Source organism: Trichosurus vulpecula, chromosome 6, assembly GCF_011100635.1.
Source record: "Trichosurus vulpecula isolate mTriVul1 chromosome 6, mTriVul1.pri, whole genome shotgun sequence".
Classification (NCBI taxonomy): domain Eukaryota; kingdom Metazoa; phylum Chordata; class Mammalia; order Diprotodontia; family Phalangeridae; genus Trichosurus; species Trichosurus vulpecula.
The window spans coordinates 133,109,159-133,134,733 of record NC_050578.1 but is presented as its reverse complement, the minus strand read 5'-3'; the positions used below and the strand labels follow the sequence as shown (position 1 = coordinate 133,134,733).

Here is a 25,575-nt window from a genome sequence, read left to right as displayed (position 1 = left end):
CCAAAGCCCCGGATCTCCCCCGAGCCATGGTGGCCAAGCGCAAGGGCCAAGGCGAGCCCGAGAAGCAGAAACTGCTGGACCTGGCATCCTTCGGCAGGGACCTCCTGGTGGGCGGCGTCGCGGCCGCCGTGTCCAAGACGGCCGTGGCGCCCATCGAGCGAGTGAAGCTGCTACTGCAGGTGCAGGCGTCGTCCAAGCAGATCAGCCCCGAGGCGCAGTACAAGGGCATCATGGACTGCCTCGTGCGCATCCCGCGGGAGCAGGGTACGGCCCGGGGCGGGGGAGGGGCACCGCGGGAGGGAGGTGGGGAGGGGGCCGGAGACGGGGCCAGCCTCGGTGTCCTTGTCAATTTCCATTGGTTCTGCTTACATTATCGTGCATCTTCTCGTGGTCGCGTGGTTGTGTTTCTCTGAATTTCTCACATTTGTCATCTCTCGTGATCCCGCAGGTTCCTCCGGTTGGGCACCTACCTCAGTCCCCCTTTTTTACCGCTACACGCTATATATCTCTATTTAATCTCTACATACATGAAATCTCTTTTTCTATATATGCGTATATGTGTGTACATATATATATATAATCTATATATACATAAAATCTCTTTTTACATACGTGTGTATTTGTGTATATCTCCCTATCTCTCTATGTATCTATGTAATCTCTATGCATAAATCTCTTTATATGTGTGTATATGTATATGTGTGTGTATCTTCCTGTCTCTATATGTATCTACATATAATCTCTATATACCTAAAATATATTTTTATGTGTATGTGTAGGTATATATGTGTATGTGTATATCTCCGTATCTATGTATCTGTATATAATCTCTGTATGCATAAATCTTTATATATGTGTGTGTGTATCTTCCTACCTCTCTTAATGTATATCTATATATACTCTCTATATACATAAAATCTCTTTTTATATGTATGCATATATGTGTATATCTCCCTATCTCTCTGTATCTATATATAATCTCTATATGCATAAATCTATATGTGTGTGTGTATCTCCCTCTCTATATATGTATCTACAGAAAATCTCTGTATACATAAAATCTCTTTTTATGTCTTGTGATCCTTGAGGCAGAGGGTAGGAAGTTCAGTGAATTCTTGGCAATAAAAGTGGATAAATACAAATACATGCAAAGTAGTTAAAAACTAGGTAATTTGGGAGAAAGAGCAGTAGCAGCCCATTGAATGTTTCATCTGGAAGAGACCACCTGGATAATCTAGCCCAAGCCCAGGAATGGGGAGCAAGCTTGGGGTCCTAGGGACCTATACTTTCTGAGGGCCGCAGGGTGGCTCAGGATAGAGCGCTGGGCCTGGAGTTAGGAAGATCTGAGTTTAAATCGAGCCTTAAATCCGAGCTTGGTGACCCTGGGCCAGTCACTCGACCCCATTCACATCAGTTTCCTCGTCTGTAAAGTGAGCTGGAGAAGCACTCCAGTATCTCTGCCAAGAAAACCCCTTGGATTTTGTCCATGTCACGTAAGAATCAGACACAACCAAACAACAGCAGATACGTAAATAAAAAGGTACTTGTATTTGAAAGGTAGCCAGAGAGGGAAAGGCCCTGCATGGAAGAGGGGGAGGGCACCCAGAAAGGCCTTTGGCAGAAGGTGTGCATTGAGCCGAGCCTTGAAGTCAGGGCTTCTGAGAGGCCAAGGTGAGGAGGGAGAGCCTTGCAGGCCTGGGGGACATTCAGGGCAAAGGCTTATAAACTGGAGATGGATCATTGAATGTGACGATCAGCAAGAAGGCTGGTGTTATTATGTCAGAAAGTACATGGAGGGAGTCAGGTAAGCCTGGCAAGGGAGGGAGGGTCCGGTTTGTGAAGACGTAGCAATGCTACATAGAAGACTTTATATCTGATGGTAAAAGTTCTAAGGAGTCTGGAGTTTATCGAGTAAAGGGGTGATGCATCTCAACTCTTGAGGAAGATCACATTGGCAGCTGAGTGGAGGAGAGTTTGGAGGGGTATCCAAGGCAGAATTTGAACTCAGGTCTTCAAGACTAAAAGTTCTGCGTTCTGCTTACTTTGCTACCTCACTGCCTGACTGAGGTTTTGAACCCAAGTGACTAACGGAGGAGGGTGATGCCCTGGACAGTGTTTGGAAGAGAGGTGGTTTGCAGGGAGAGATGATGAGTTGTGCTTTGGACATTGTGAGCTTCAGATGACTCCAGGAACATACAGCTCGAAATGTCCAATGAGGGGTTGTTGATTCGGGCCTGGAGCTCAGGATTGGGACCACCTATCTTCTGATAGGAGATGATCATTGACCCTGTAGGAGCTGACAGAAGAGTGTAAAGAGAAGGGGGCCCAGACAAGAGTGTCCTGAGTGGCCATGAGATGAATGAAGAGGGAGGAGGAGGAAGAGAATTGATCAGAGGGATCCCAGAGCAATCATAGCCCCGGGAAGCGGAGAGGAGAAGGTGGTTATCTGGATCCCATGCTGCCGAGAGAGGGTGAGAGGGACTAGGACAGAGAAGAGGCCTGTACGCTCGTCCATTAAGGGGACATTGAGGAGGTCAGAAGGCTTATTAAGTGGATGTACACCGATCATAGATGACTTTTTCAAGGCGTTTACCTGAGAAGCGAAGCATGATAGAATCCTCATAAGGGTTTTTAGAGGAAGGAGGAGACCACTGTGTTTGTAGGTAGCAGGTCAGTAACCAGCAGAAAAATAGGGAGGGAGTGAAAATTCCAGAGATGGCAGGGGCAGTCTGCTGGAGAAGACAGGAGGGGCTGGGATGTAGGGTTCTTGGTGAATGGCCTTAATTTTCCCAGTAAAGTATGAGATTAAGTGAGGTTCTCAGTTAAGAATGTGGGTGCGGATAGGAAGCTTGAGGAGAAAAGAGGAGGTTTGTAGTAAGTGGTAGGTGCAGAAAGTGTAAGCACAAGTCTGCAATCCAGGTCTTCCAAATAGAAAGCTAGAAGGTCCAACCCCCCTCCTTTGTAAGTAAGCGAAGGCCCAGAGCTAGATAGACTGGGCGGGGTGGTGACTTGCCCAGGTTCACACAGTGACAAAGCAAGGATTCAAACCCAGATCCTCAGATTCTAAACCAAGTACTTTTTTTCTTAAAGGGTCCTTCAAAGCCTCTAGACCAACCCCTTCATTTCACAGAGATAGATACAAAAAAGTATGCGGTGTGGTGTATTGGAAAGACAACCTGAGAGCTGCTTAATTTTATTAGGCTTCCTTTTCCTTGTGTGAAAAATAAGGTGGTTAGATTAAATAGGCTGTAAGGCCACAGTTCTTAATCTGGGGTCAGTAAACTTGTTCTTTTAATATTGTATTAATAATATTTCAATATATTTTGTCTCCTGTGTATTGTATGCAAATAAAAGGTTTTTTTCTGTTGTTTATTATTTTTATTTTCCCCAGCCACCTTTGAGTAGTTAAATAAACAAAACCCTCCATACAGATCTTAACAATCTAAGCAAAACAAATTCCCCCATTAGCCATGTCCAAAAATGTATGATTTGTCACAAGTTTTAAGTTCATCACTTGTTGAGACGCGTTTCATTTTCATTCTTTGGACTTTTGTTTCATCATTGCATTAATCAGAGTTCTAAAGACTTTCAAAGGTGTTTTTTCTTTAATGTTGTTCTTACCCAAATTGTTCTCTTACTTCTGCTGTCTTTGCTCCGCATCAGCTTATAAAGGTTTTCCCAGTTCCCTATGAATTGTCCATTTCATTTATTTCCTATGACATAATAATATCCCATTATATTCACATACCACAGTTAGGTTAGCAGTCAGGGGTGGAGAACCTGTGGCCTTCTTGGTCCTTGGGTGTGGCCTTTTGACTGAGTCTAAGTTTTACAGAACAAATCTTTTATTAAGGGGATTTGTTCTGTGAAGTTTGGATTCAGTCAGAGGGCCACACTTGAGGACCCAGAGGGCCACATGTGGCCTCGAGGCCACAGGCTCCCCATCCCTTTTAGCACTTCTCCAACAGAGGACACACTTTCCTGGTTTTCAATTTTTGGTTGCTACAGAAAGAGCTGCTTTAATTTTTTTTTTTTTTGGTACAGATGACCCTTTTCCTTTCTTTCATTGCTTTAGTAGTGGTACAGCTTGGTCACAGGGTATGGTAATTTCTGGTTGAGAGGTGTTTTCGCAGCGGTTTTTGTCAGAGTGAGTCCTTCCTTCGTTGACTGGGGTGTTTGGATTTGTTAACACAATGCTACTGTGTGTGCCTGTGTAGGTTGTGCACCTGATCTGTTCCATGGATCAGCCTGGTTTGTTCTTTGTTTTACTAGCACCAAATTATTTTAATGATGACTGCTTTTTAGTATGATTTGAGACTAATACTAATAAATAATGACTAGGACTAATAGAGACCTACTTCCTTCCCACTATTTTTCATTATTTCCTTTGAGATTCTAGACATTTTGTTCCTCCATGTCAGTTTGATAGTTGGGTTTTCTACATCTCTAAGGTACTGATCTGGGAGTTTGATCGTCACAGCACTGAGTAAATTCATTTTGGTATTATCGTCATTTTTATTATGTTGGCTACCCACAAGGAATTAATGTTTCTCCAATTGTTTAAGTCCATTTTTATTTCTACAAATAAAGTTTTATACTTAGATATAGTTCCTCAGTAAATCTGGGTCTATACTCCCAAATATTTTATGGCTTCAGTAGTTTGGTTGATTTTCCAGGAGAATGCTGATAATTTATGTAGATTCATCTTATATCCTGCAACTTTGCTCTGGTTATTAATTATTTTAATTAATTTTAGTTGACTCCTGGATTCTTTAAGCACACTATCATATGTATCATCTGCAAAGTGATTGTTTTGTTTCCTCCTTGCCTCTGTGTATTGCTTTCATTTCCTTTTGTTGTCTTATTGCTACAGCTGGCATTTCTAGCACTGCGTTAAACAGAATGTGATGATCTTAACAGAAACACCCCTCGCTTTTCTCCATTACACATGTTTGTGATTGGATTCAGATAAATATTATTTACAACATAAAGGAAAGGCTCCTTTATTCCTATAATTTCGAGAGTTTTTCAAGGAAAGTTTTTCAAGTGTTGGATTTTATCAGAATTCTTTTCAGCAACTCTTCATATCATGGTTTCTATGGGTTATATTAAAATGGTTTATCTATTTGTAGTTATATTTATGATGAATCTATTCTATATTCCTGGTATACAACCATCCTAGTCATAGTGTATAATCTTTCTAATACATCGTTGTAGAATACTTGCTAATAGTTTATCTAAAATATGTGCATTTAATTGGGCAAAATAGTTCCTAATAGTGGCTTTTATTTTAACTTCATTGGTTGTGAATTCATCTTTTTTCATATTTGATACTGGTAATTTGATTTTCTTTCTTTTTTTAAAGTCAAATTAGCCAATGGTTTATCTCTCTTAATTTATTTTTCCCAACAGCTTCTAGTTTTATTTTTTAGTTCGGTGAGTTTTTTAAACTTTCAGTGTTGTTAATCTCTCCTTTGATTTGTCAAGATTTCAATTTTAATGTTTAATTAGGAGCTTTTAATTTGTTGGGGGGAAGGGTTAGCTATAAAAGCCAACCTTAAGTTGCATGTCCAGTTTGTTAATTTTCTCTTTCTGTCTTTTATTTGATGTAAGCATTTAGAGAAACAAAATTTCCCCTAAGTACTGCTTTGGCTGTATCCCACAAATTTTGGTATATTGTCTCATCGTTATATCTTCAGTGAAATTATTGATTATTTCTATGATTTGTTCTTTGACTCACCCATTCTTTAAGATTAAGTTATTTAGTTTTCACTTAGTTTTTCATCTATGCTTCAAAGGCCCTTTATTCAATGTAATTTTATTGAATCCTGGTTAGAAGATGCATGTAATATTTCTGCTTTTCTATGTTTATGAGATTGTTGTGCCTTAACACATGGTCAATTTTAGTGAAGGTTTCATAATAGCTAAGAAATAGTTATTCTCCTTTTTATTCCCATACAGTAATTACTGTAGATCCATGCTCAATTTTTTTTAAAGTTTTTTCAAGCCCTTAACATCTTTCATGTTTATCTTTTGGTTAGATTTGTCCAAGTCTGAAAAGAGTATGGTCTCCCAGTGTTATAGTTTTACTATTTATTCCACAATTTTATTAGCCTGTCCTTTAATTATTTAATTTATATACCATATATTTTCCATGCACATTATATATAAAATACAGTTTGTTTTATGCACTGAAAAATTTTATTCTGCAAAGGGGGTCTATATATTCTGAAAAAGGCCTCTATAAAGTTGCCAAAGGGACCTATGGACCCTCCTCCTCCCCCCACCAAAAAAAACAACAACTACCTGCTCTAAGGTTTGTTTGGGGGTTTTTTGTAATTCTAGAATTTTATGGTTCTGTCAGAAAGATTAAATAATCTTCTGCATTTATCTGATAACTATAAGTAAGTGAGGGAATTTTCTCCATGTTTGAAAATTCTCTCTTTGAATATAGTCTTTGTTTTTATTGTTATTATTTAAACCATTTTGGATGGAAACTTTCTAAAATGTGATACGCTTCCTTAATCACAGTTTGTGAATATGTAACCTTTTCTGGATGACCAAGAGCCATTCTTAAGAACATAATATCCCACCCTTTCTTCATTGTCTCTGCTCTGTCTTGTTGCTTTAAATGTCCTTCTCTAGTAGCCACTCCCCAGGTGGTGATTTGCTGCTGTTTGCTTTTCAGTAACTGCACAAATTAGAACTGTGTGTAAAGCCAAAGTAATATGGCTCTGAGATGGAGAACCTGAGTGACTGCTTTGAGTAAAAGGCATGACCCTTGGATGCATTTTCTGTCACCTGTTTTAGCTATTCACAGCCCATTTTCTTTCTGTATTTTAAGCACTGTTCTGGGATGGCTAATTAAAACTGCTGCATAAAGAGCCTATGATTTAGATTCCCAAATATTTTATACATCTATAGTTATTGTAAGTGGAATTTCTCTATCACTTCCTGCTGAGTTTTGCTGATAACATACAAAAATGCTGATTATTTATGTGGATTTATTTTATATCCTACAACTTTACTGAAATTGTTTCAATCAATGTTTTAGTTGACTCTAGGATTTTCTAAGTAAACCATCAAATCAACTGCAAAAGTTATAGTCTGGTTTCCTCTTTGCCTTCGTGTATTTTCAATTTTTTTTCTTATTGCAATAGCTAATAGATTAGCAATATGTCAAACAGTAGTGGTACAAATAGACATCCTTGTTTAACTCTGATCTTGCTGGAAAAACCTCTGATTTATCCCCATCACATGAAATGCTAGTACTTAGATTATATAATGCTAGTTCTTAGATTTTTTGGAGGGTAAATTTATTATATCCTCTGTTAATTTCATCATCATAATAATCCCTAGTATCCCTCTTCCTACCCCTGCCAGAAAGCTATCTCCATGCTTCCCTGTATCCATCACATATTATTTCTTATACCACAATAATATTCCATTAAATTCATACCACAGTTTGTTTAGCCATTCCCTAATTGACAAGCATGTACTTTGTTTCCAATTCTTAGTTATTTTGGAGTATATGGGAATTTTCTTCTTATCAATGGCTCTGGTTCAAAGGGTATGGATATTTTAGTCACTTTATTGGCTTAATTCCAAATTGCTTTCCAAAATGGCTTTACTATTATTTCTCAGCTCTACAGTGTATTAGTGTGCCTGTCATTCCACAACCCCTCCAACATTGACTATTGTCATTTTTTCTTATTATTTTTGCCAGTTTGGAGGGTTTGTTGGAAAACCTCAGGGTTGTTTTGTTTTCCATTTCTCCTATTAATAGGGATTTGGAGCATTTTTTCATATGATTGTGAATACTTTTCAGTCCTTTTGAACACTGTTAATATCCTTTGACCACTTTTCCATTGGGGAATAACTATTAATCTCATATATGTGTGTGCATATACCATGTATATGTGCATATATATATATATACACATATGTGCATATAGAAATTGTATGTCCTAAATACCAAACCTTTATCAGAGAAATTTGATACAAAGCTTTTTTTTCCTCTTCAACCACTTCCCTTTTTATCCTAGGTGCATTAATTTTGTCTATGTAGAAGCTTTTTGGTTTCAAATACTCAGTTATCTAATTACTACCTCTATCTCTTGTTTGGTTAAGAATACATCTCCTACCCATAGCAGTGAGAGATTTATCACCTGCTTATCTTCTCATTTTTTATGTAGTATAATCTTTAAAGGTCATGTATCCATTCACAGTGGATTGTGGGATATGATGTAAGATGTTGGTCCAAGCCCAGTTTCTGCCAGACTGCTCTCCAGTTTTCCCAGCAGTTTTTATCAGAGATTTTTTCTTAGACAGTTTGTTTTCTACTTTATCAAATGCTGGGTTACTGAGTTCTATTATTTCTGAGTCTCCTTTGTCTAGTCTGTTTCATTGACCTGTCTATTCTTTAACCAATATCAGATGGTTTTGATGACCTTTGCTTAGTAATATAGTTCAAGGTCTAGAAGTGCTGCTCACACGACCCTTTGTCCTAACTTCTTTTCATCAACATTCTAGCTCTCTTGTTTTTCCAAATGAATTTTGTTATCATTTCATGAAGTTCTGTAAAACGTCCCCGTACTAATTTGATTGGTGTGCTGGTACTTTGTTTTAGGCGGATTAAGGAGGTCCCTTTATTATATTTTCCCACTTTTTTGGTTATAACAAATGTTTATAATTTGACGGATGCTTTTTCTGCACCTTCTGGCATAATCGTAGGATTTTGGTTATTAGGGGAATAGAATATGTATTTATTAAGCCCTACTATGTGTCAGGCCTTTTGTGCGAAGCATTTTTTACAAATATTATGTCATTTGCTCCTTACAGCAACTCTGAGTGGTGAATGTTGTTGTTATTCCCATTTTGCAGTTTAGGAAGTTGAAGCAGACAGAAGCTAAATGACTTGCCCATGAGCCTTCAACTTTCAAGTGCTGAGGCCACATTTAAACACAGGACTAACAAATGACTCCAGGCCCAATGCTTTATCCAGCAGACCACTATCAATATACCATTATTAATATGGCCAATTGTGTCTATAGTTTCCTAATATTGAACCAACCCTGCATTCCTGGTGAAAAATACGACCGGGTCATGGCACTTATCTTTTTATATCTTGCTGTAGCCTCTTTGCTAATGTTTTATTTAACATTTTTTTTGCCAGTGCTCATTAGGGATTTTGGCAACAATGGTCAGTAGCAGGGATTGGGCAGTTAGATGGCACAGTAGATAGAGTGCCAAGCTTGGAGTCAAATCAAGAAGACTTAAGTCCAAATCCAACCTCGGACACATACTAGCTATGTGACCCTGGGCAAGCCACTTCACCTGTTTGCTGCAGTTTCCTCATCTGTACAATGAGCTGGAGAAGGAAATGGCAAACCACGGCAATATCTCTGCCAAGAAAACCCCAAATGGGATCACAAAGATTCAGATATGACTGAACAACAACAGAGCAGGGGTTGGGACACTAGCACCTGGAGGATAGTTCTGACCTGCTGCCTGTTTTTGTGCAGCCCACAAGCTAAGAATGATTTTTAATTGTTTTAATGATTGGGAGGAAAATCATGTTTGAAAGGAATAGTAAGTTGTACATAAGGGAACTGTAATTTCAAGTGTAATCCTCAATTTTTCTCTTCCACTTTATCAAAATGCTTGTTTTATTTCTTAAGTTCAGAATAAAGTAATTTTCTTTAAAAAAAGGTTTTAAGAAATCAAAAGAAGGTTTCATGACATGTGAAAATTACATAAATTGAAATTTCAGTGGCCATAAATAAAGTTTTACTGGAAGACAGCCATGCTCATTAATTTACAGATTGTCTGTGGCTGTTTTCAAGCTACAACAGAAGTCAAGTACTTGGATTCAGTGCTTTAAAAGCATAGTGATGCAGTTTTAAAACTCCACAGTGCCATGCATGAAGATGCCTTGCAAAATTTTATTATTTTTTTGTTAGTAGTACATGCCCATCATGTCAAAACAAGAAAAGAAGAGGGGAAAAACGTTTTATTATAATTTTTTGAGGTGATAGCCAAGACTGAATTTTTCTGAATGAGAAGAGCCCCTCTCTACCACTGTTACTAAATACTGATTGATCACTGGAAGATGAGTCTTCCTGACTCCAGGTCCTGTAGGCTGTCCATCTAACTGCCCACAATGTTTATCATTTTCCCAAGTTCTGTATCACTGGTATAAATCAATCCTGGTCATAGGGTATAATATCTCTTTAGTTTGTTTTTATATAGCCTCTTTACAAATTTTTGATTAATTTTGTGTTGATACTCATTAGAGATACCAGTCTGTGGGTTTCTTTGTCTCATGTCTTCCTGGTTCAGGAATTATTACTAAATCTATATGCTAGAGAGAGTTTGGTAGGACCTCTTCTTAAGTGTGCAAACAATTTATATAATTATGGAATTATTCTTTATTATTATTCTATTCTTTTTCTTATCTATTCTTCTATGAATTATTCTATTATTATTTGATATGATATATTTGTTGATACACCTTGGTTCTGGTAGTTTTTTCCTTTGGGAGGGGCTTCCTTATGAATTTTTCAATTTTTGTTGCCATTTGGGTTGTATAAATTCCTTATCACTTTGTTCTGGTAATCTAGGTATTTTATATTTTATAAATATTCGTCCATTTTGTTGAAGTTAACAGTGTATAATTGGCAGTATAGTTTGTAACAATTTTCCTTGTTTTATCTTAATTTGTCATGACTTTCATTTTTGATGTTAACATTTTAATATCAAATTTTATCTAATTTATATTATCATTAAAAGAAACAGCTCATAGTTTGATAAATGCTTTGATTTTTAAATTTTCTATTTTCTTGCTTGGGGATTTTTTAAAATGCTTTTGCTTTTTAAAATTTTTAAATTCCATACCCTATTCATTGATTTGTTCTTTCTCTCCTTTTGTGATGAACCTACTTAGAGATATAAATTTTTCCCTATTTAACATTTGACTTTGACTTTCTCCCAAAAGTTTTGGTATATGTGTCATCTCATTGTTGTCATTTTCTCTAATTATCTGTTGTTGCTAATTTTTTTGTTCTTTGACCCATTGTTTTGGAGTTTTATTTATTTATTTTCTAACTTATGGAATAAAACAAGCATTCCTATAACATAGTATAATAAAAAAGATGATTGCACATGGAACTGAAAATCTATTATGTATAATTTGCTTTTCCTTTTAGATATATAATAAAGCTTTCATGTAAATTACTTTTATTCTTCCACATACACACAGAGATATCTACCATTAGATATAAATATGTGTAGGGGGATGTGTGTGTGTGTGTATGTGTGTAAAATCATTCTACACATACTTCTCTTTATCACTTCTTTCTCTGAATGCAGATAGCACGTTCCTTCATATGTCCTTTGTAGTTAATTTAGGTATTTATAATGGTCAAAATGACTTATTCGCTCAAAGTTGTTCTTAAAATAATATTGCTATTACTGTATATAGCATTGTCATGGTTCTGCTCATTTCACTCTTCATTGTTTGTGCAAGTCCTTCCATGTCTTCCTAAAGTTATTGAACTCATTATTTCTCATAGCATAATAGTATTATATCGCGATCACATACTGCAATTTGGTCAGCCATTCCCCAATTGTTGGGCGTCCCCGCAGTTTCCAGTTCTTTTCCACCACAAAGAGAGCTGCTATAAATATTATATAGGTTCTTTTCCTCTTTGCCTAATCATCTCTAGGAATAGACCTAGTAGCAGATTAAATTATCTGTGTTTTTATTGATTCTGTGCTTATATTTCAGAGTTTCTACTCTTCTTTGCTCTTTAGGAATGCTTGAAAGAAGATAATCTCTGCTTCTTACAATTAATTTTTTTTTCTTCTGTAGGATTACATTTGTTTTTGTAAGTTGTTGCTGGAGTATTTCCTTCCAGTGGATACTGGTAAGGTGCTCCTTTAGTATTTATTAATTGACTTGAAAATTCTGGATCTTAGCTGTGACCTCCTGGGTGTTTTCAGTTTGATACTCTTTTCAGCAGATTCTTTCTCTTCTCACGCAGCCCTCTGATTCTAATCAATCCAGTCAGTTGCCTTTAATGATTTCTTGAACTATGGTGTCCAAGGTTTTTGTTTGGTAAAGCATTTCAGGGAGCCTGATGACTCTTAAATTTTCTTTCCTCGACCTGTTTTTCAGTTCATTTGTTTTTGTTTGTAGATAACTTAGAGTTTATTCTAAGTTGTAGGGTTTTTTTCAGTTTTTGGATTTTGTGCAAATATTTCTTGTTGTTTCGTGGAGTCATTAAGTTCTTTTTAAAACGTTCTGTTTTTCAAGGTGTTTACTACATTGATAAGTTTTTCTGCCTTCCTTCCTAAGCTATTTCTTTTCTAAGCTTCTTTCCATTTTTCTTCTTGAACTCTTAATTTTACTTATAATTGAATTTCTTTCTTTTTTCCAACAGTTTTTGTAGTCCTTGGAACCAAGCCTTTTTTGGTCTCCTGTGAGACTTGGCTTAGACTTAGTGTGGCGATACTCTTTTCTTGGTTTCCCTCTTGGCTTTCTCTTGGTCCATATTGCATTTGGTTTCAGCCTTAAATCTTGGTTTGGCGCTTTGTACTTGAACTGCTCTCGCCCTCTTGGCTGGGGTGGGTACTGCCCTTAGTCTTCGGGCCCTCATTTCTCATATGGAGGGGCTGACTGGCCCTTAGTCCGAAGCTCCTCTTGCTGAGGGTCCACTACAGCAAGGTCCACAGAGGTTTCCGGCCTCTACTGCCGTGCCCCCTCCCTCCACTGCCCCTCAAGTACTGACTTGGCACTGGGTCTTGCTATGGCTCCCAGTGCCTCTGAAAAGTGTCCAGCTTTGTGTCTCTGCAGTGCTAGGGGGCTGGGATCTGCCTTCCTCTCCCCCATTACTAGAGCTCCAGCTCCTTTGTGAGCATCATGTTGAGAGCACTGGATGCTTTGTGGGAGCGCTCTTTGCCCACCGCCTCTGGCGGGGCCTCTGGAGGACTCGGAGTGCACCTGAGCTGCTCCTCCTCTCTCTGCCTGTCTTTCTGTGCAGCTCTGGATTGGATGGAGGAGCCTCCTTGTATTGCTTTTCAGTTGTCTTTATCATTGGTCTTTCTGGGCTAGGTACATTTCACATATTTGCTGCTCCCTCTCCCCCTCTTACTGAGAAAGCAAGAAAAATAGAGGCCTTATACAAGGATTCTTCATTACTTTCTTCTGTGTCTCCCACTCCCCCCCACACACACACACACACAAACCAAGTTGTTTCCCCCTTTTCTTGGTTGGTGCAGATTTTGGTATCACATCTCTTATTCTTTTACTATATCCAGGCCATATTTTTTAAATAAGAATACTTACAAAGAGAAAGAGCCTGTATATTCAGAAATTATATTATACTCTGGTTCTCTAATTAGAAGTACCTATAGAAAGTTATGCCCAGCCTAATTGGGTCTAATTAGAACTCAGCTTGTTAATCTGTCTCCCTGAGGCTTTCTCAATTGATCCTAGGACCCACACACTATCCTTTCCTATCTAGAGGTCCATTCTGGTGTGTTCCCTCATGATTCCCAAATGAGCGTGTAGTTTTAGGGTGTTAGTAGCATTGCTTTGACTGACTTGGCCACTTAGAAGCTATGGGAGTTTGGATCCGTTCGGCAGTAAACATTTATTAAGCACCTACTATGTACCAGACAGTCTCCTGAGCCCTGGGAATACAAAGAAAGACAAAAGGCCATCCCTCATTTTAAGGAGCTCACAGTCTAATGGGGAAAATAGGGAAAACGGGCAGCAGACAACTGTGTGCAAATCAGAGAGGGGGAAGGCACTAGAATTAAGAGGAGTTGGGAAAGGCCAGGAGGTAGAGGGGGTGTCGTTTGTGGAATGGCCGGGAGGCCTGTCACTGGGTCAGGAGCAAAGTGTAAAAAGACTGGAAAGGGGGTGAGGACCAGGTTATGATGGGCTTCCCCCAATTCCTCATCCAGAATATGAGTGAGTTGTACCAATTCTCTAAAGCCCCTTCTATCTCTTAAAATCCTGTGACCCTCTGAAAATGAGACTGTGTATTTCTGTATCAGAACACCACTATTGGAATTAATGCCCAGAACTTTGCTTAGTCCTTCACTGAAGGATGCCCATCTTCTCCAGGGTGTTTTCCCCTCCCATCTCCTCTGGGCCAGTGCTTAGATCATGAGCTTGAGCCCTTGACCTACCTACCAGGTAGCTAGAAATATCCATTTTGCAGAATCACTTCCCTTTGGTCAGGGCAGGAAACATTAGGGCCGAAGAAAGAAGCTTTTCACTGGCAGTTGAATGCCTCCTGGCTTCCTTCAATTCCTAGAAAAAAAGTGTCTACAGGGCCTAGTGCAGTGCCCGGTATGTATAGGCTTAATAAATGTTGATTGACTGACTCTGGAAAGGCCCATGAATCAGCTGCTCACCTGCCCTTCCAGGGACTTCCCAGACCAAAGTATGACCCCGGGCATCCTTCCCCTTCTGAGCAGTTCTGTGGAACGCTGGTCCTCATCTCCCCTCTGCTGGCCTACGCTGAGTTCTTGCTAAGTGCTTTCATATGTGGACTGACTCGAAGGGACTAATCAGGAAGGGTTGTATCATCTCAGAATATTTCCTAGAGGGATTTTGTTTTTCTGTTCTGTTTTTTGTTTTCTTTTGTTTGTAAGTTGGAGAGACGATACAGCAGTAGGGTTGCCAAAAAGAAAATAAGCTGAATGGACATTCACGATTTCATGTCGACTTTTCTGTTCTGCTTTGTATATGGGAATGGTCACTTTTATCTGGTGTTTTAAGGAAGAATACAGACAAGTCTGGGGAGACTTCTCTTACTCACTGTGAAGTAAGCAGAACCAGGAACAGAGCATACACAGAGACTACAGCCACATAAGCACAAAAAATACCAATAAAAAGAAAACCCCCAACTGAATGCTGTGAAATGATAATGCCCAAGCTTGGCCCCTGAGCAGAGATGAGGAAGAACTGCCCTTCCCTCTTAGAAGGCTGCAGGCCCTCGGTGTGGCACACTGCCTGATTACTCTTACTGGCCTTTTAAGGGGGACCCTGTGGGAGGAGGGTCAGAGGAGAGGTGTATCTTGGGAGACAAGGGTGAGATGAAACTGATATAAAAACAAAAAATATCAATAACCATTAAAAATTTTTAAATTAAAAAAAAAGGGAAGAGTTTCCTTTCCCACTTCCTTCTCTTCCAAGTGGGAAATGGGACAAAAGCCATTATATATGATCAGCGCGATTCTCAACATATTCAGTTTACCTTAGTGTTCAGTTTCAAAGTTTAGTTCCTTTCCTCACATACTTCTCTGATAACTTGCAGAATATTGAAGTACTTTTATGCCATGGCCCCCTTCCAGTTCACATACTACCGAATAATGGATGTGTTGGTTTTATACACACACACATGCACTCACACCCCTCTATGGGAATTGCAAGTGGTGGTTCAGCATTGGGTGTGGAAGAAGCCTTGGTTCAGATGACTGCACTGTCCACAAGCTTACAGACTTTTTGGATTTTTCAATATAATTGAACAATAGATATATTTTTAATTTTTGTTTTAGAATTGCTCAGAATTACATTTGAGCTATCCATGTAGAACACTCTCAAGACTTTGGGATTAATGATATAAATTTATAATTAGAATAATTTCTCTTCCAAGGTTTTTTCAGTTTCTGGCGTGGCAATTTGGCAAATGTCATTCGATATTTCCCAACACAAGCTCTGAACTTCGCTTTTCGGGACAAATACAAGCAGATTTTCATGTCAGGAGTTAACAAAGATAAACAGGTAATTCTCTTTTAGTATCCCTAACATTCTTTAAACTATTTCATATGTTCGTTAGATGTGAGACTTCGCTTAGGAGACAATGCTCAAATCTGAAAAGGCAAGGTTTGCCTCCAATCACATTCCTCTTGTTTTTATGTGCTATTCATATAATAAGCACGATGTGCCAGTGCAGTACGGTGAATAGACAGCCAGCCTCAGCACCAGGAAGACCTGGGTTCAAGTCCGGTCTCTGACACAGACTAGCTATGTGGCCCTGGACAAGTCACTTAACCTCTGAGTGCTCTCTAGTAAGAATGATGGCTAGTTTTTCTAGACCACTTGGAGGTTTACAAAGCAGCCTCCATATTTTATCTCATTTGGTCCTCAACCACAAATCTATATCACCATTTACAGATGAGGAAACAGGCCAAGAGCATGACTGAGGCAAGATTTGAATTCAGCTCTTCCTTACTCCAAGATCAGCACTCTCCCCTTTATCTGGTGGCAGAAGGAATTGTCTCATCTGTAAATGTTCTCGGGTGGGGAACCTGTGGCCTCAGAGATTCAAGTGGCCCTCTGGGTCCTCAAGTGGGGCCCTTTGACTGAATACAAAACAAACCACTTAATAAGAGGATTTTTTCTTTAAAGCTTGGACTCAGTGAAAAGGCCACACTCAAGGCTGCAGGTTCCCCACCCCAGCTCTAGATCAAGAAATCACCAGTCCAGTCTCCTATCCCTAGCTCTGTTACATACAATAGCTAGCATTTATTATATCTTCTTAATGTTAAACCAACATTTATGTGTATAATATTTCAAATCTTCAGAGTCTCCTAACATAACTCTAATAGTTCGTGGATTTTTAAAACCTAAATGCAATTCTCTTATAGTTAAAATATTTAAATAAAAATTGAGTAGATTTATTTTAGATTATGTAAAAAAGTTATTTTTAAAACTCTTTATGAGTAATAGAGGTTTCCCTATTCTTCCATCCCAGTTACTGTAACTAACTAACATGATGCTCTTCACCCTGGCAGCCCTATCAGGTGGGAATGCCTCTTTGAGTTAATATCACAGGATTTGGATGCATAAAACCATCCTGATTTTTGATTTTTAAATTTTCAAAGAAAAGTTGTTAGGACCAAGAAGCCACATTTTGTCATGCTGCACATGGCATTATATATAAACTTTCATATTATAGATCACCCTAGTGTTCTTTCAGGTCTTGAATGTATTACACATAATTATCTCAGAATATTAAAGCTAATGAGAATTACTACAGGGGAAAATATATTAAAATCTTTCAGATTTGCCTAGTGAAAAGGAGAGGTTATAAATAGTAGATGGAAGTTGGGACAGTGAACCTATGAAGCATATGGTTTGAAACATCGATATCGTCGATTTAGATCTGGAAGAGAAACCTCAGAGGTCTTCTCTAGTCCATCCTCCAATTTTACAGAAGAAGGAACCGAGGCATAGAGTTAGGTGGGTTCCCTAGGGTAGGTCATTTGTCCAAGGCCACTTGGAAGGAAGTGGCCAAGCCAACCTGTGAGCCAAGGCCCTCTTATGACTTCACATTGAGCACGCATCCATCCCTCTGGCCAGGTAACCACCCTTAGCTAAAAATCTACTAATGTCCAGATTTGGGAATGTTAAAGTAATAGGTGTGTGGAAAGTATTTCTTGGAGACAGAACTTGGTTTTGATTTACATAAGGACGTGTATGGCAATTTAGATCGTGTAGTGGATTGAGCACAGGACCTTGGAGTCAGGAGGGACTGGAGTCAGATCCTGCCTCAAACATACTACCTTTGTAAAATTGAAGTTAATATATGAAAAAAGCTTTGCAAACTGGTAGAAGCATTGTGTAAAAATTTTAATTATGATTTATAGTGTCGTTAGCATACATCTGGAAATAAGGGAAGTCTAAACTCCAATACCAATTTCTTTACTCCTCAGGAAATGAGTCATGGGAATGTTGTAAAGACCAACGGAGATAAGATAAAGCTCTTGAGAAATTCTATTATGTTATCATTATTATTATATTGTTTATTATCTAATATAATAATATGTTAATATCATTTGTGTGAAAAATTAAAATTGTTAAACTTGGTTGTTTGTCTTATCTACTTTGTTTTTATTAATCCACATTTAACAGTTTTCTCATAATGCTTGTTTTAATTTCTTATCATTAATATATATTTCAGTTCTGGAGGTGGTTTTTGGCTAATCTGGCTTCAGGTGGAGCTGCTGGGGCAACATCCCTGTGTGTAGTCTATCCACTAGATTTTGCCCGAACTCGATTAGGGGTTGATATTGGAAAAGGTAAGGCATTTTGGAAGACTGCAGTAGTTCTGTGGTGGGGGGGGAGAGAGGGAGGGAGGGAGGGTGAGTTATATAGGCAATGCAATAGAGGTACAGTGTCATGTATTTCCTTGACATGTCTCTTCCCAACCTTTTATTTAACTGATTTCCCTTAAGTTAGTATGCCACTATGTAACTTACTGGCTTTTGTTGTTGTTGTTGTTAAAAAATCCATTCACTATGAACCACAAAGATCAACAAAGGTACCATTTTGCCAGGCCTAACGTTCTTTTGATGTTCCAGCCCTGTCTGGTAAGGCCAGTTGCCATGTGAAAAGCAATCCATTTATTTATTAGGGAATGGAATTAGTGGAGGCCAAATCTACTTAGATGATATTTTCCGACATTAATTTAGTTGAGTTTAATGTGACATACATACATAGGCACACACATACAAATACATTTAATGGAAAAGTCAAATGTATCATGAGTAGAATTACAATCATATTCCAATTGACCTAACATTTAGTAATTAGAAATACCTATTATGAAAATTTTCAATTTTTAGCATCAAAAAACTAAAGTGATTTTGTGGACATCTTAAAAATACTCTGAATTTACAGCATATTAAGCCATAAATCCTTATTCAAATTTCGTTTCCTCTATTTTGACTTGCAAATATTACATGACTACATAAATGAATTTGTCAATTGTCCATACCCAAGGACACAGTAGTTTTTAATTTTGACCTAAAATAAATGTGTGGATAAATTTTGTTAAGCTATTCTTTAAAATAATAAACATTAAGACATATTAAAGAGAGTTGAACTTATTTTAATATGTTCTTTGTTTAGTAAGAAGGTTTGTAAATTATATCCCCTCTGTAACGTAAGACTGGTATTTGGGTAAAGGTCTAATTTGTGTTTTGACAACTAACTATTTTACGCCAAGTTTTGCTATAAATATTTGTTTGGGAAGTAGAGGTCCTTACCTTTTAAAATAGTAGAACTGATATAGAAATGAGCTACACAAATTCTATTGAAATTTGTAAGAAATAAAAATGTAACCCACTACATATCCCTTTTTAGGGTCTTGCAATTCTCTGCTTCTGCAAGCTGGTTGTACTTGTGGTTTTATTTGTAATAATCCATTCTGTGTTTATTAATAGAGTGATTTTTATATGCCAAGTATCTCCAACTTAATGGAAAAAATAGCTTTGCTAAGTGTAAGAGAAGCATTTGGTGCTTCATCTGAAATTCAAATACCACTTACTTGCATGTGGTACCATCTGTTGGTCACTGGCCTTGGAGTCGGAGTCCTCTTCTGGCTTTGATTACTTGGGTGACCTTGGGCAAGTCACTTACCCTTGATGATACCACCACCCAAATCCTAGTTTCCTTATGTGCAAAATGAGGAAGTTAGATAGTGTTAGAGAACAGGGTAATTTTTTATTACTCCTGTCTAGCACCTTAATTTAGGTTATATTTTATTACTTATTAACATTTTAGATAAAAATAATTTAAATGTACTAATCCTTTCATTTTCTTTATTAAATTGCTTGTTAAGTTGCAGTTCAAAATTCAAGATGTGGACTTTTACATCATAAATTAAGTATTAAAAAGCCATTTGGTTAATTCTCATTATAAGTTCTGTGTTGCTGAATAGTAAATGATATGCTTCATTGTAGGTCCTGAAGAGCGGCAGTTCAAAGGTTTAGGAGACTGCCTCGTCAAGATCGCCAAATCCGATGGTGTCACCGGTTTGTACCGAGGGTTTGGTGTTTCTGTGCAGGGCATCATCGTGTATCGAGCCTCTTATTTTGGATGTTATGACACAGTTAAGGTAATTTTCTCATTTTGTTCCTCTAATAACTTCATTTTTTTTAAGATGACCTAAACTTTAGAACTTTCGTTAGGTATGCATAGTCAGAATAACAGTATCTATTTCAGTGAGACAAAGCAGAATGTTCTAAATCAGAGGTGACAGAACTCCTGAGACAGGCCCAAACCGGATGAAATGTAATTTGGAAATGTTTAACAAAAAAGAGAGAGAGAGAGAAAATACAGTATATCGTAGGTTCTTGTTCTGCTGTTTGCCTTTCCTAACTTTATCTCAAAGGCTTGTAGACAAGTCAGTCCGTATCAGGAGAGATCAAGCGTAGAGGAAGCTGCTTGTAATAAAGTTTTTCCTCCCATTATATCTCTGTGTTTAATTTGTTCACAATATCCTCTTTTTGCATAGTTAAAATTAGCTGGTTTGTCCTTTATGTGGTTTGAACCTACTTATTAGGCTTCTAGTGCACTCTGCTAAGCTGGGAGCCTATTTTTTATTAGTAGTAATTATTATTTCCTTTCTTAATAACAATGAAGTGTGCAAACAAAAAAGCTTTGCAAAGCACTTTACAAAGAGCATTTCATTTTATCCTCATGAGAACCTTAGGCAGTAAATGCTATTGTGACTCCCATTTTGCAGATGAACAAATTGAAACAAACAGGTTAAGTGACTTGCCCAGGGTCCCACAACTCATCAGTGTCTGAGGCTGGATTTGCTCTCAGTCCTCCTGCCTCCAGGCCCCAGGCTGTGGGCACAGTGGCACCCCCAGCAGCCTCTTCCCCTCAGTTCAGTGGAAGTTACAGGATCTGGCCTCCACTGTGTGCACAGTCCTCCTTTGTACCAGCCCAATAGCTTTGCTTCTTATGATAGTGACGGCAGCAGCTGCCTGAACACTGACCACTCTGCTTCCTCTGGCTCCAAGTGCCATTAAAGCTGCAAGTAAACTCAGGGCCACTCTCCACAGGCACCCACTGCCGCCTGCCGGCATCAGCTGGTTTTCAGCACCTCCTACCCCATAATAAGGTGCTTGTGAATCACCTGGGCCTCCAAGCGCCTGTTGTTTTCCCTCTTGGTTTATAAGGTTCACAGTGTCAGCAGTTTGGGTGAGGAGGGCTTCTTTTTACCTTTGTATTTTATAAGATTTGTCCTTTGACATGCAATTTAGGATATTTCAGAAATTAAACCATCGCTGACTATAACCTCCTTTCCTCATTAGGGCTTATTACCAAATCCAAAGGACGTCCCATTCCTTGTGTCATTTTTCATCGCTCAGGTGGTGACTACCTGCTCTGGAATACTGTCCTACCCCTTTGACACAGTCAGGAGACGTATGATGATGCAGGTATTTGACTTTATTTTTGTTGTTGTCATGAATTTAGATTAAACAGATGAGATGTTCTTAAAAGTTGTAAACACTTCAGTAGTCATGTAGGCTTGACTAAGGCCAGTCTCCTGGCAGTTTGGTCCTAAACTGAAACAAAACCAGGCATTTATAGTCTCTCAGTGGATTCAAGGGTGCTTCATCCAAGACTAAGCGAACAGAAGCAGACTCTGATCTCGTAAACCTCCTGCTAACTCACACTTAGATATTATTTTAAGATTTACAAGGTGCTCGACTCCAACAGCCCTCTGATGTAGGGAAGGCAAACATTATTTTCCTCACATTATTGATGATGGCCCTGAGGCTCTGGCCAAGTGACTCACCTGTGGTTACAGAATGTGACCTGAATCTGGGTCCTTTGATGCCAAAACCAGGGCACCATATTTGGAAGAAGCAGAATTGCAGATGACCCAAATGTGTGACACGTGGTGGCCATAGGTAATCAGCAGTGACTCAGGTGTGAGAAGTGGGGTAAAAGATGGCATTCGGGACAAGGCCGATCATAAAAGACAGCGGGCTGGACATGTAGTGAGAAAGACAGCTGGGATCCTGCGGTAGTGCTCTGCTGTATTAAAAAAATGTGAGGAAGGCCTCTGTGGAATTTGTGGAACATTGATGTGAAGACGAACAAAAAGTCCCAGAATGAGAAGGCAGGAGTTGTGGTCTGCATGGAAATGTCCACTTTACTGGTCACAAAGTGACCAAGATAGAAACGGGTGGCCCCTCTCTCTGCTGGACCAAACGTGCTCAGAGGCAGAGACAAGCTGAGTAGCTAGAAATGGGGTGCGTGAGGCCGTGAGGGCCTGGAAGAATGGCGGCGGGGATGGGGAAGAAGTAGTATCAGCAACACAAAAGGCTTGGTGGGCTTGGCTATGTACCAGACAGAGGGGAGAAGGTGGAGCCACCTTGGGTTTGAGCTGGTGATGACAAGAAGAGCCTCCCTGAGGGCGAGAGAAGAGCTAGAGAGAGCCTCAGTGTGGAAGTCTCTGGGCTCCTGGGTCCAGGGACTACATCCTCCACTTCTTTTCACCAAGCTGGGCTAACTGCTGGGAATACAAAGATCAATCAATGAAAAGCCCTGCCCTCAGGGGGCTTTCAGTCTAAGGAGCAACATATACCCATGTAAATAGCAAGAACCTAGATTTAGAGCTGGAAGGACCTTAGAAGTCATCTGGTCCCAGTCCTGGGCAAGTCGCAGAGCTGAGATTTGAACCCAGGTTCTCTGACTCCAAAGCTACCACTCTTTCCATCTTTCTGTTTAACGTAATAATATAATAATTGACATTTATATAGCACTTGGGGTTTGCAGAGAACCTGGCATGCATGATCTTACTTGAGCCTAATAACCCTGTGAGAGAGTTCGAAAGGTATTCTGATGGTGATCTTACAGATGAAGAAACAGGCTCAGGGGTCACACAGCTAGCAAATGCTGGGTTTACATTTTGATTTATATTACTGACAGTTCTCATGTTAGGTTATGCAGATTCAACTTATGTAAAGAATTCTGGAAGAAATCCACATTCCAAAAAGTATCTCCATTAATATTACCATACAGTACTATGCTTCTCCCCCCACTCCACCCGCCCTCCTATCCCTCCAGCGGAGAGCAAGAGGTCACCCAGGGCTGAATGAGGGGCTTGACTTGAGAGAAGAGACCTTTGCCCCACTCTACCCATCTCTGAGGCCCCTGCGTGCTTCTCCTCCTGTTCTCACTTCCCTGTCCCCGGCCCCCTCTCTCCATCAGTGGGCTATTCCCTTCCACCTCTCTGTCTTCCCCACATCTGCAGGCAAATTCACATTACGTAAAAGTAAAAATCGCTTTATGTGGATGTCTATGGACAGTCCATTCCACTTATATAAAGCAATAACTGTCTGTGTTTACATGATTTACATTCAGGTCTTTTTGATACCACACTGTTTAGAAGTTGATTCAGTGACTGAGAGCAGCTGGAGCAGACTGAAAGGGGGAATGTGAGGAAGGGAGGATTGAGGTCAGCTGGGAAGGCTCAGGAAAGGCTTCATGGACTTGGAAGGAAGGAAGGACCTGTGTGAGTGGGGAATTCCTTCTGGAACTGGGGGATACCACGTGGCCTGTCCAGGAAGGGTGGACAAGGTCAAGGAGGAGTGAGTGCAGTGCAGAGTGAATGAAAGAGGGGAGCGTGAAAGTCATCTGGGGGAAGAAGTTGGACCCAGGCTTTAGAGGATCTGGAAGGCGAGGCCAAGGAATGTGTATTTATTCAGTAAATAGTGGGGAGCCATTCAGGGCTTTTGAGCAAAGGCATAACTGGGCCAGATTTGTGCGTTTAGAAGACAGCATTGGAGGAAAGGCCAAAGGAAGATGCAGGGAGACCACCTAAGGAGGCTGGCTGTTCATACAGTCCAGATGAGAGCCTGGGAACTAGGGATGCAGTAGGTGAATGAGAAAGATACAGAGAAAGGCGAGGAGTGAGGAGACCGGAGAGGAAATGGATAAAACATAAGCTTTGAGCCTAGGTGACTGGCGAAACGATGCTACCAAAAGGGTGGAAACGTGGAGGGGGAGCACCCAGCACATGGACGTCGTCGCTGTTGTTATGTCATCTCTGATTCTCTGTGGCCCCACTTGAGGTTTTCCTGGCAAAGATACTGCGGTGGTTTGCCATTTCCTTCTCCAACTCATTTTACAGATGAGGAAACTGAGGCAAACAGGGTGAAGTGATTTGCTCAGGGTCACACAGCTAGTAAGTAGTTGAAGCCAGATCTGAATTCAAAAAATGAGTCTTCCCGACTTCAGGCCCAGCTATCTATCTACACTGAGCCACCAAGCTGTTCCCACTTCCTTTTTGGTATTTTGAAATCTTCACAATGGGGAGAAACAGATACATCTGGGGTGTTTCCAGTGCTGTAGAGTCCTGGTCCACCTAAAAGTTAAGGCACAGAGTATTGAAATGCCTGTTTCAGACCAGCCCTGCTGTCACAAGAGCAGCAGGATGAATTCAAGTTGTGATTATAATTTCCTTTGCCCTGCTTGTTTCCTCCAAGGCTGGGATAACCAGGCCTTTGTCTCGAGGGCCTGAAACTCTGCAGAAGGAGAGAAGGGCATGCAGGAGAGAAGAGTTGCCGATCCCCATTTAGGTTACAATTGCCTGTGGGTAAGCAGCTTAGTTAAATGATATTTCAGGGAAAAATACATATTAGTTTCTTTTAACATGACTGAAAACCAAATAATTCTTGTAACAATTACTTATTGCTACATAGATAATATCTGAAGACAAGACTTTAACTTCTACCAAGAAAATGCTGACTGGTGTTTGTTTTGCTGCAGAGTGGCGAGGCCGAGCGCCAGTACAGTGGGACCATAGACTGCTTCTTGAAGATCTACAGACAGGAAGGCCCATCAGCTTTCTTCCGAGGAGCCTTCTCCAATGTCCTGAGAGGCACAGGCGGTGCCTTGGTGCTGGTCTTGTATGATAAAATCAAAGCGATGTTAAATATCGAGGCCGGAGGCGGTTCATCAGAGTAATTGGCGCTGAGTCCTGAGCTTCCTTGCTCGATGCACACATTGCTGAGCTATCATCAGTACACATACACATCAGTATTTTCTTCGATTACTAATTCTGTAATAAAGCTCTGGCTGTTTTCAAGGATTTAAATACTGTCAGTCAGATAGTTATGTGCTTCTTTACTCTCTCAGGAAACATTTTGCATTTTTTCCACCACTAGTACATACTGTTTCTATCAGTATAAAAAAATCTTATTTTTACTATAAAAAATAAAAATATACATTTAAAACCTGATCCGTGAAATTATTTTTCTTTCAAATTTGCTGTTCTTTTAATATAACCTTCACAGTCATCTAAAATCATATCCAATGATTAAACATCTCTTTAAAAGTTCATCCAGCAGCGTCATCATTTAGCTCTGTTTGTGCAAACTTTCTTTAGTGGCATCTCTCCTGGAACATTTCATTTATTACCATGTATCATAAACCTTAATAGAGCACCAGGAGTTTATCTATCAAGTGTCATAGAAATATGAGAAATACTTCGAAGGCAAACTACTCATAATCTTGTGGCTTCAGAACTTCTAAGCCTCATCTCCCAGCCTGTCACCTTTAGATGTCTTGTTGCTATGATGTGGAACACATCTGGGGGCAGTGCGTTTCTGAACTCTATTTACGGACTGACAATAAAAGTTTAAAACAATTAGAAATCATTTTCTGATTTGCTAACGTTACAAAAAGCTGTAAGGCAGCATAACGTGTAGTAAAAAGAAAAGACCGAAGAGCTGTGTGGCCTTAGACTG

At 39.4% G+C, this 25,575-nt stretch overlaps 1 protein-coding gene across 1 annotated transcript; it reads left to right on the top strand.

Annotated features, from left to right (window-relative positions):
* The first annotated feature begins 26 nt into the window (after positions 1-26).
* Positions 27-24,897, top strand: SLC25A31 (solute carrier family 25 member 31). The gene is made up of 6 exons (XM_036763679.1): positions 27-264; positions 15,672-15,799; positions 17,982-18,099; positions 19,765-19,919; positions 21,127-21,252; positions 24,596-24,897. The coding sequence occupies exons 1-6, from the start codon at positions 27-29 to the stop codon at positions 24,791-24,793; spliced, it is 963 nt and encodes a 320-aa protein (XP_036619574.1). The 3' UTR covers positions 24,794-24,897.
* Positions 24,898-25,575: the final 678 nt, after the last annotated feature.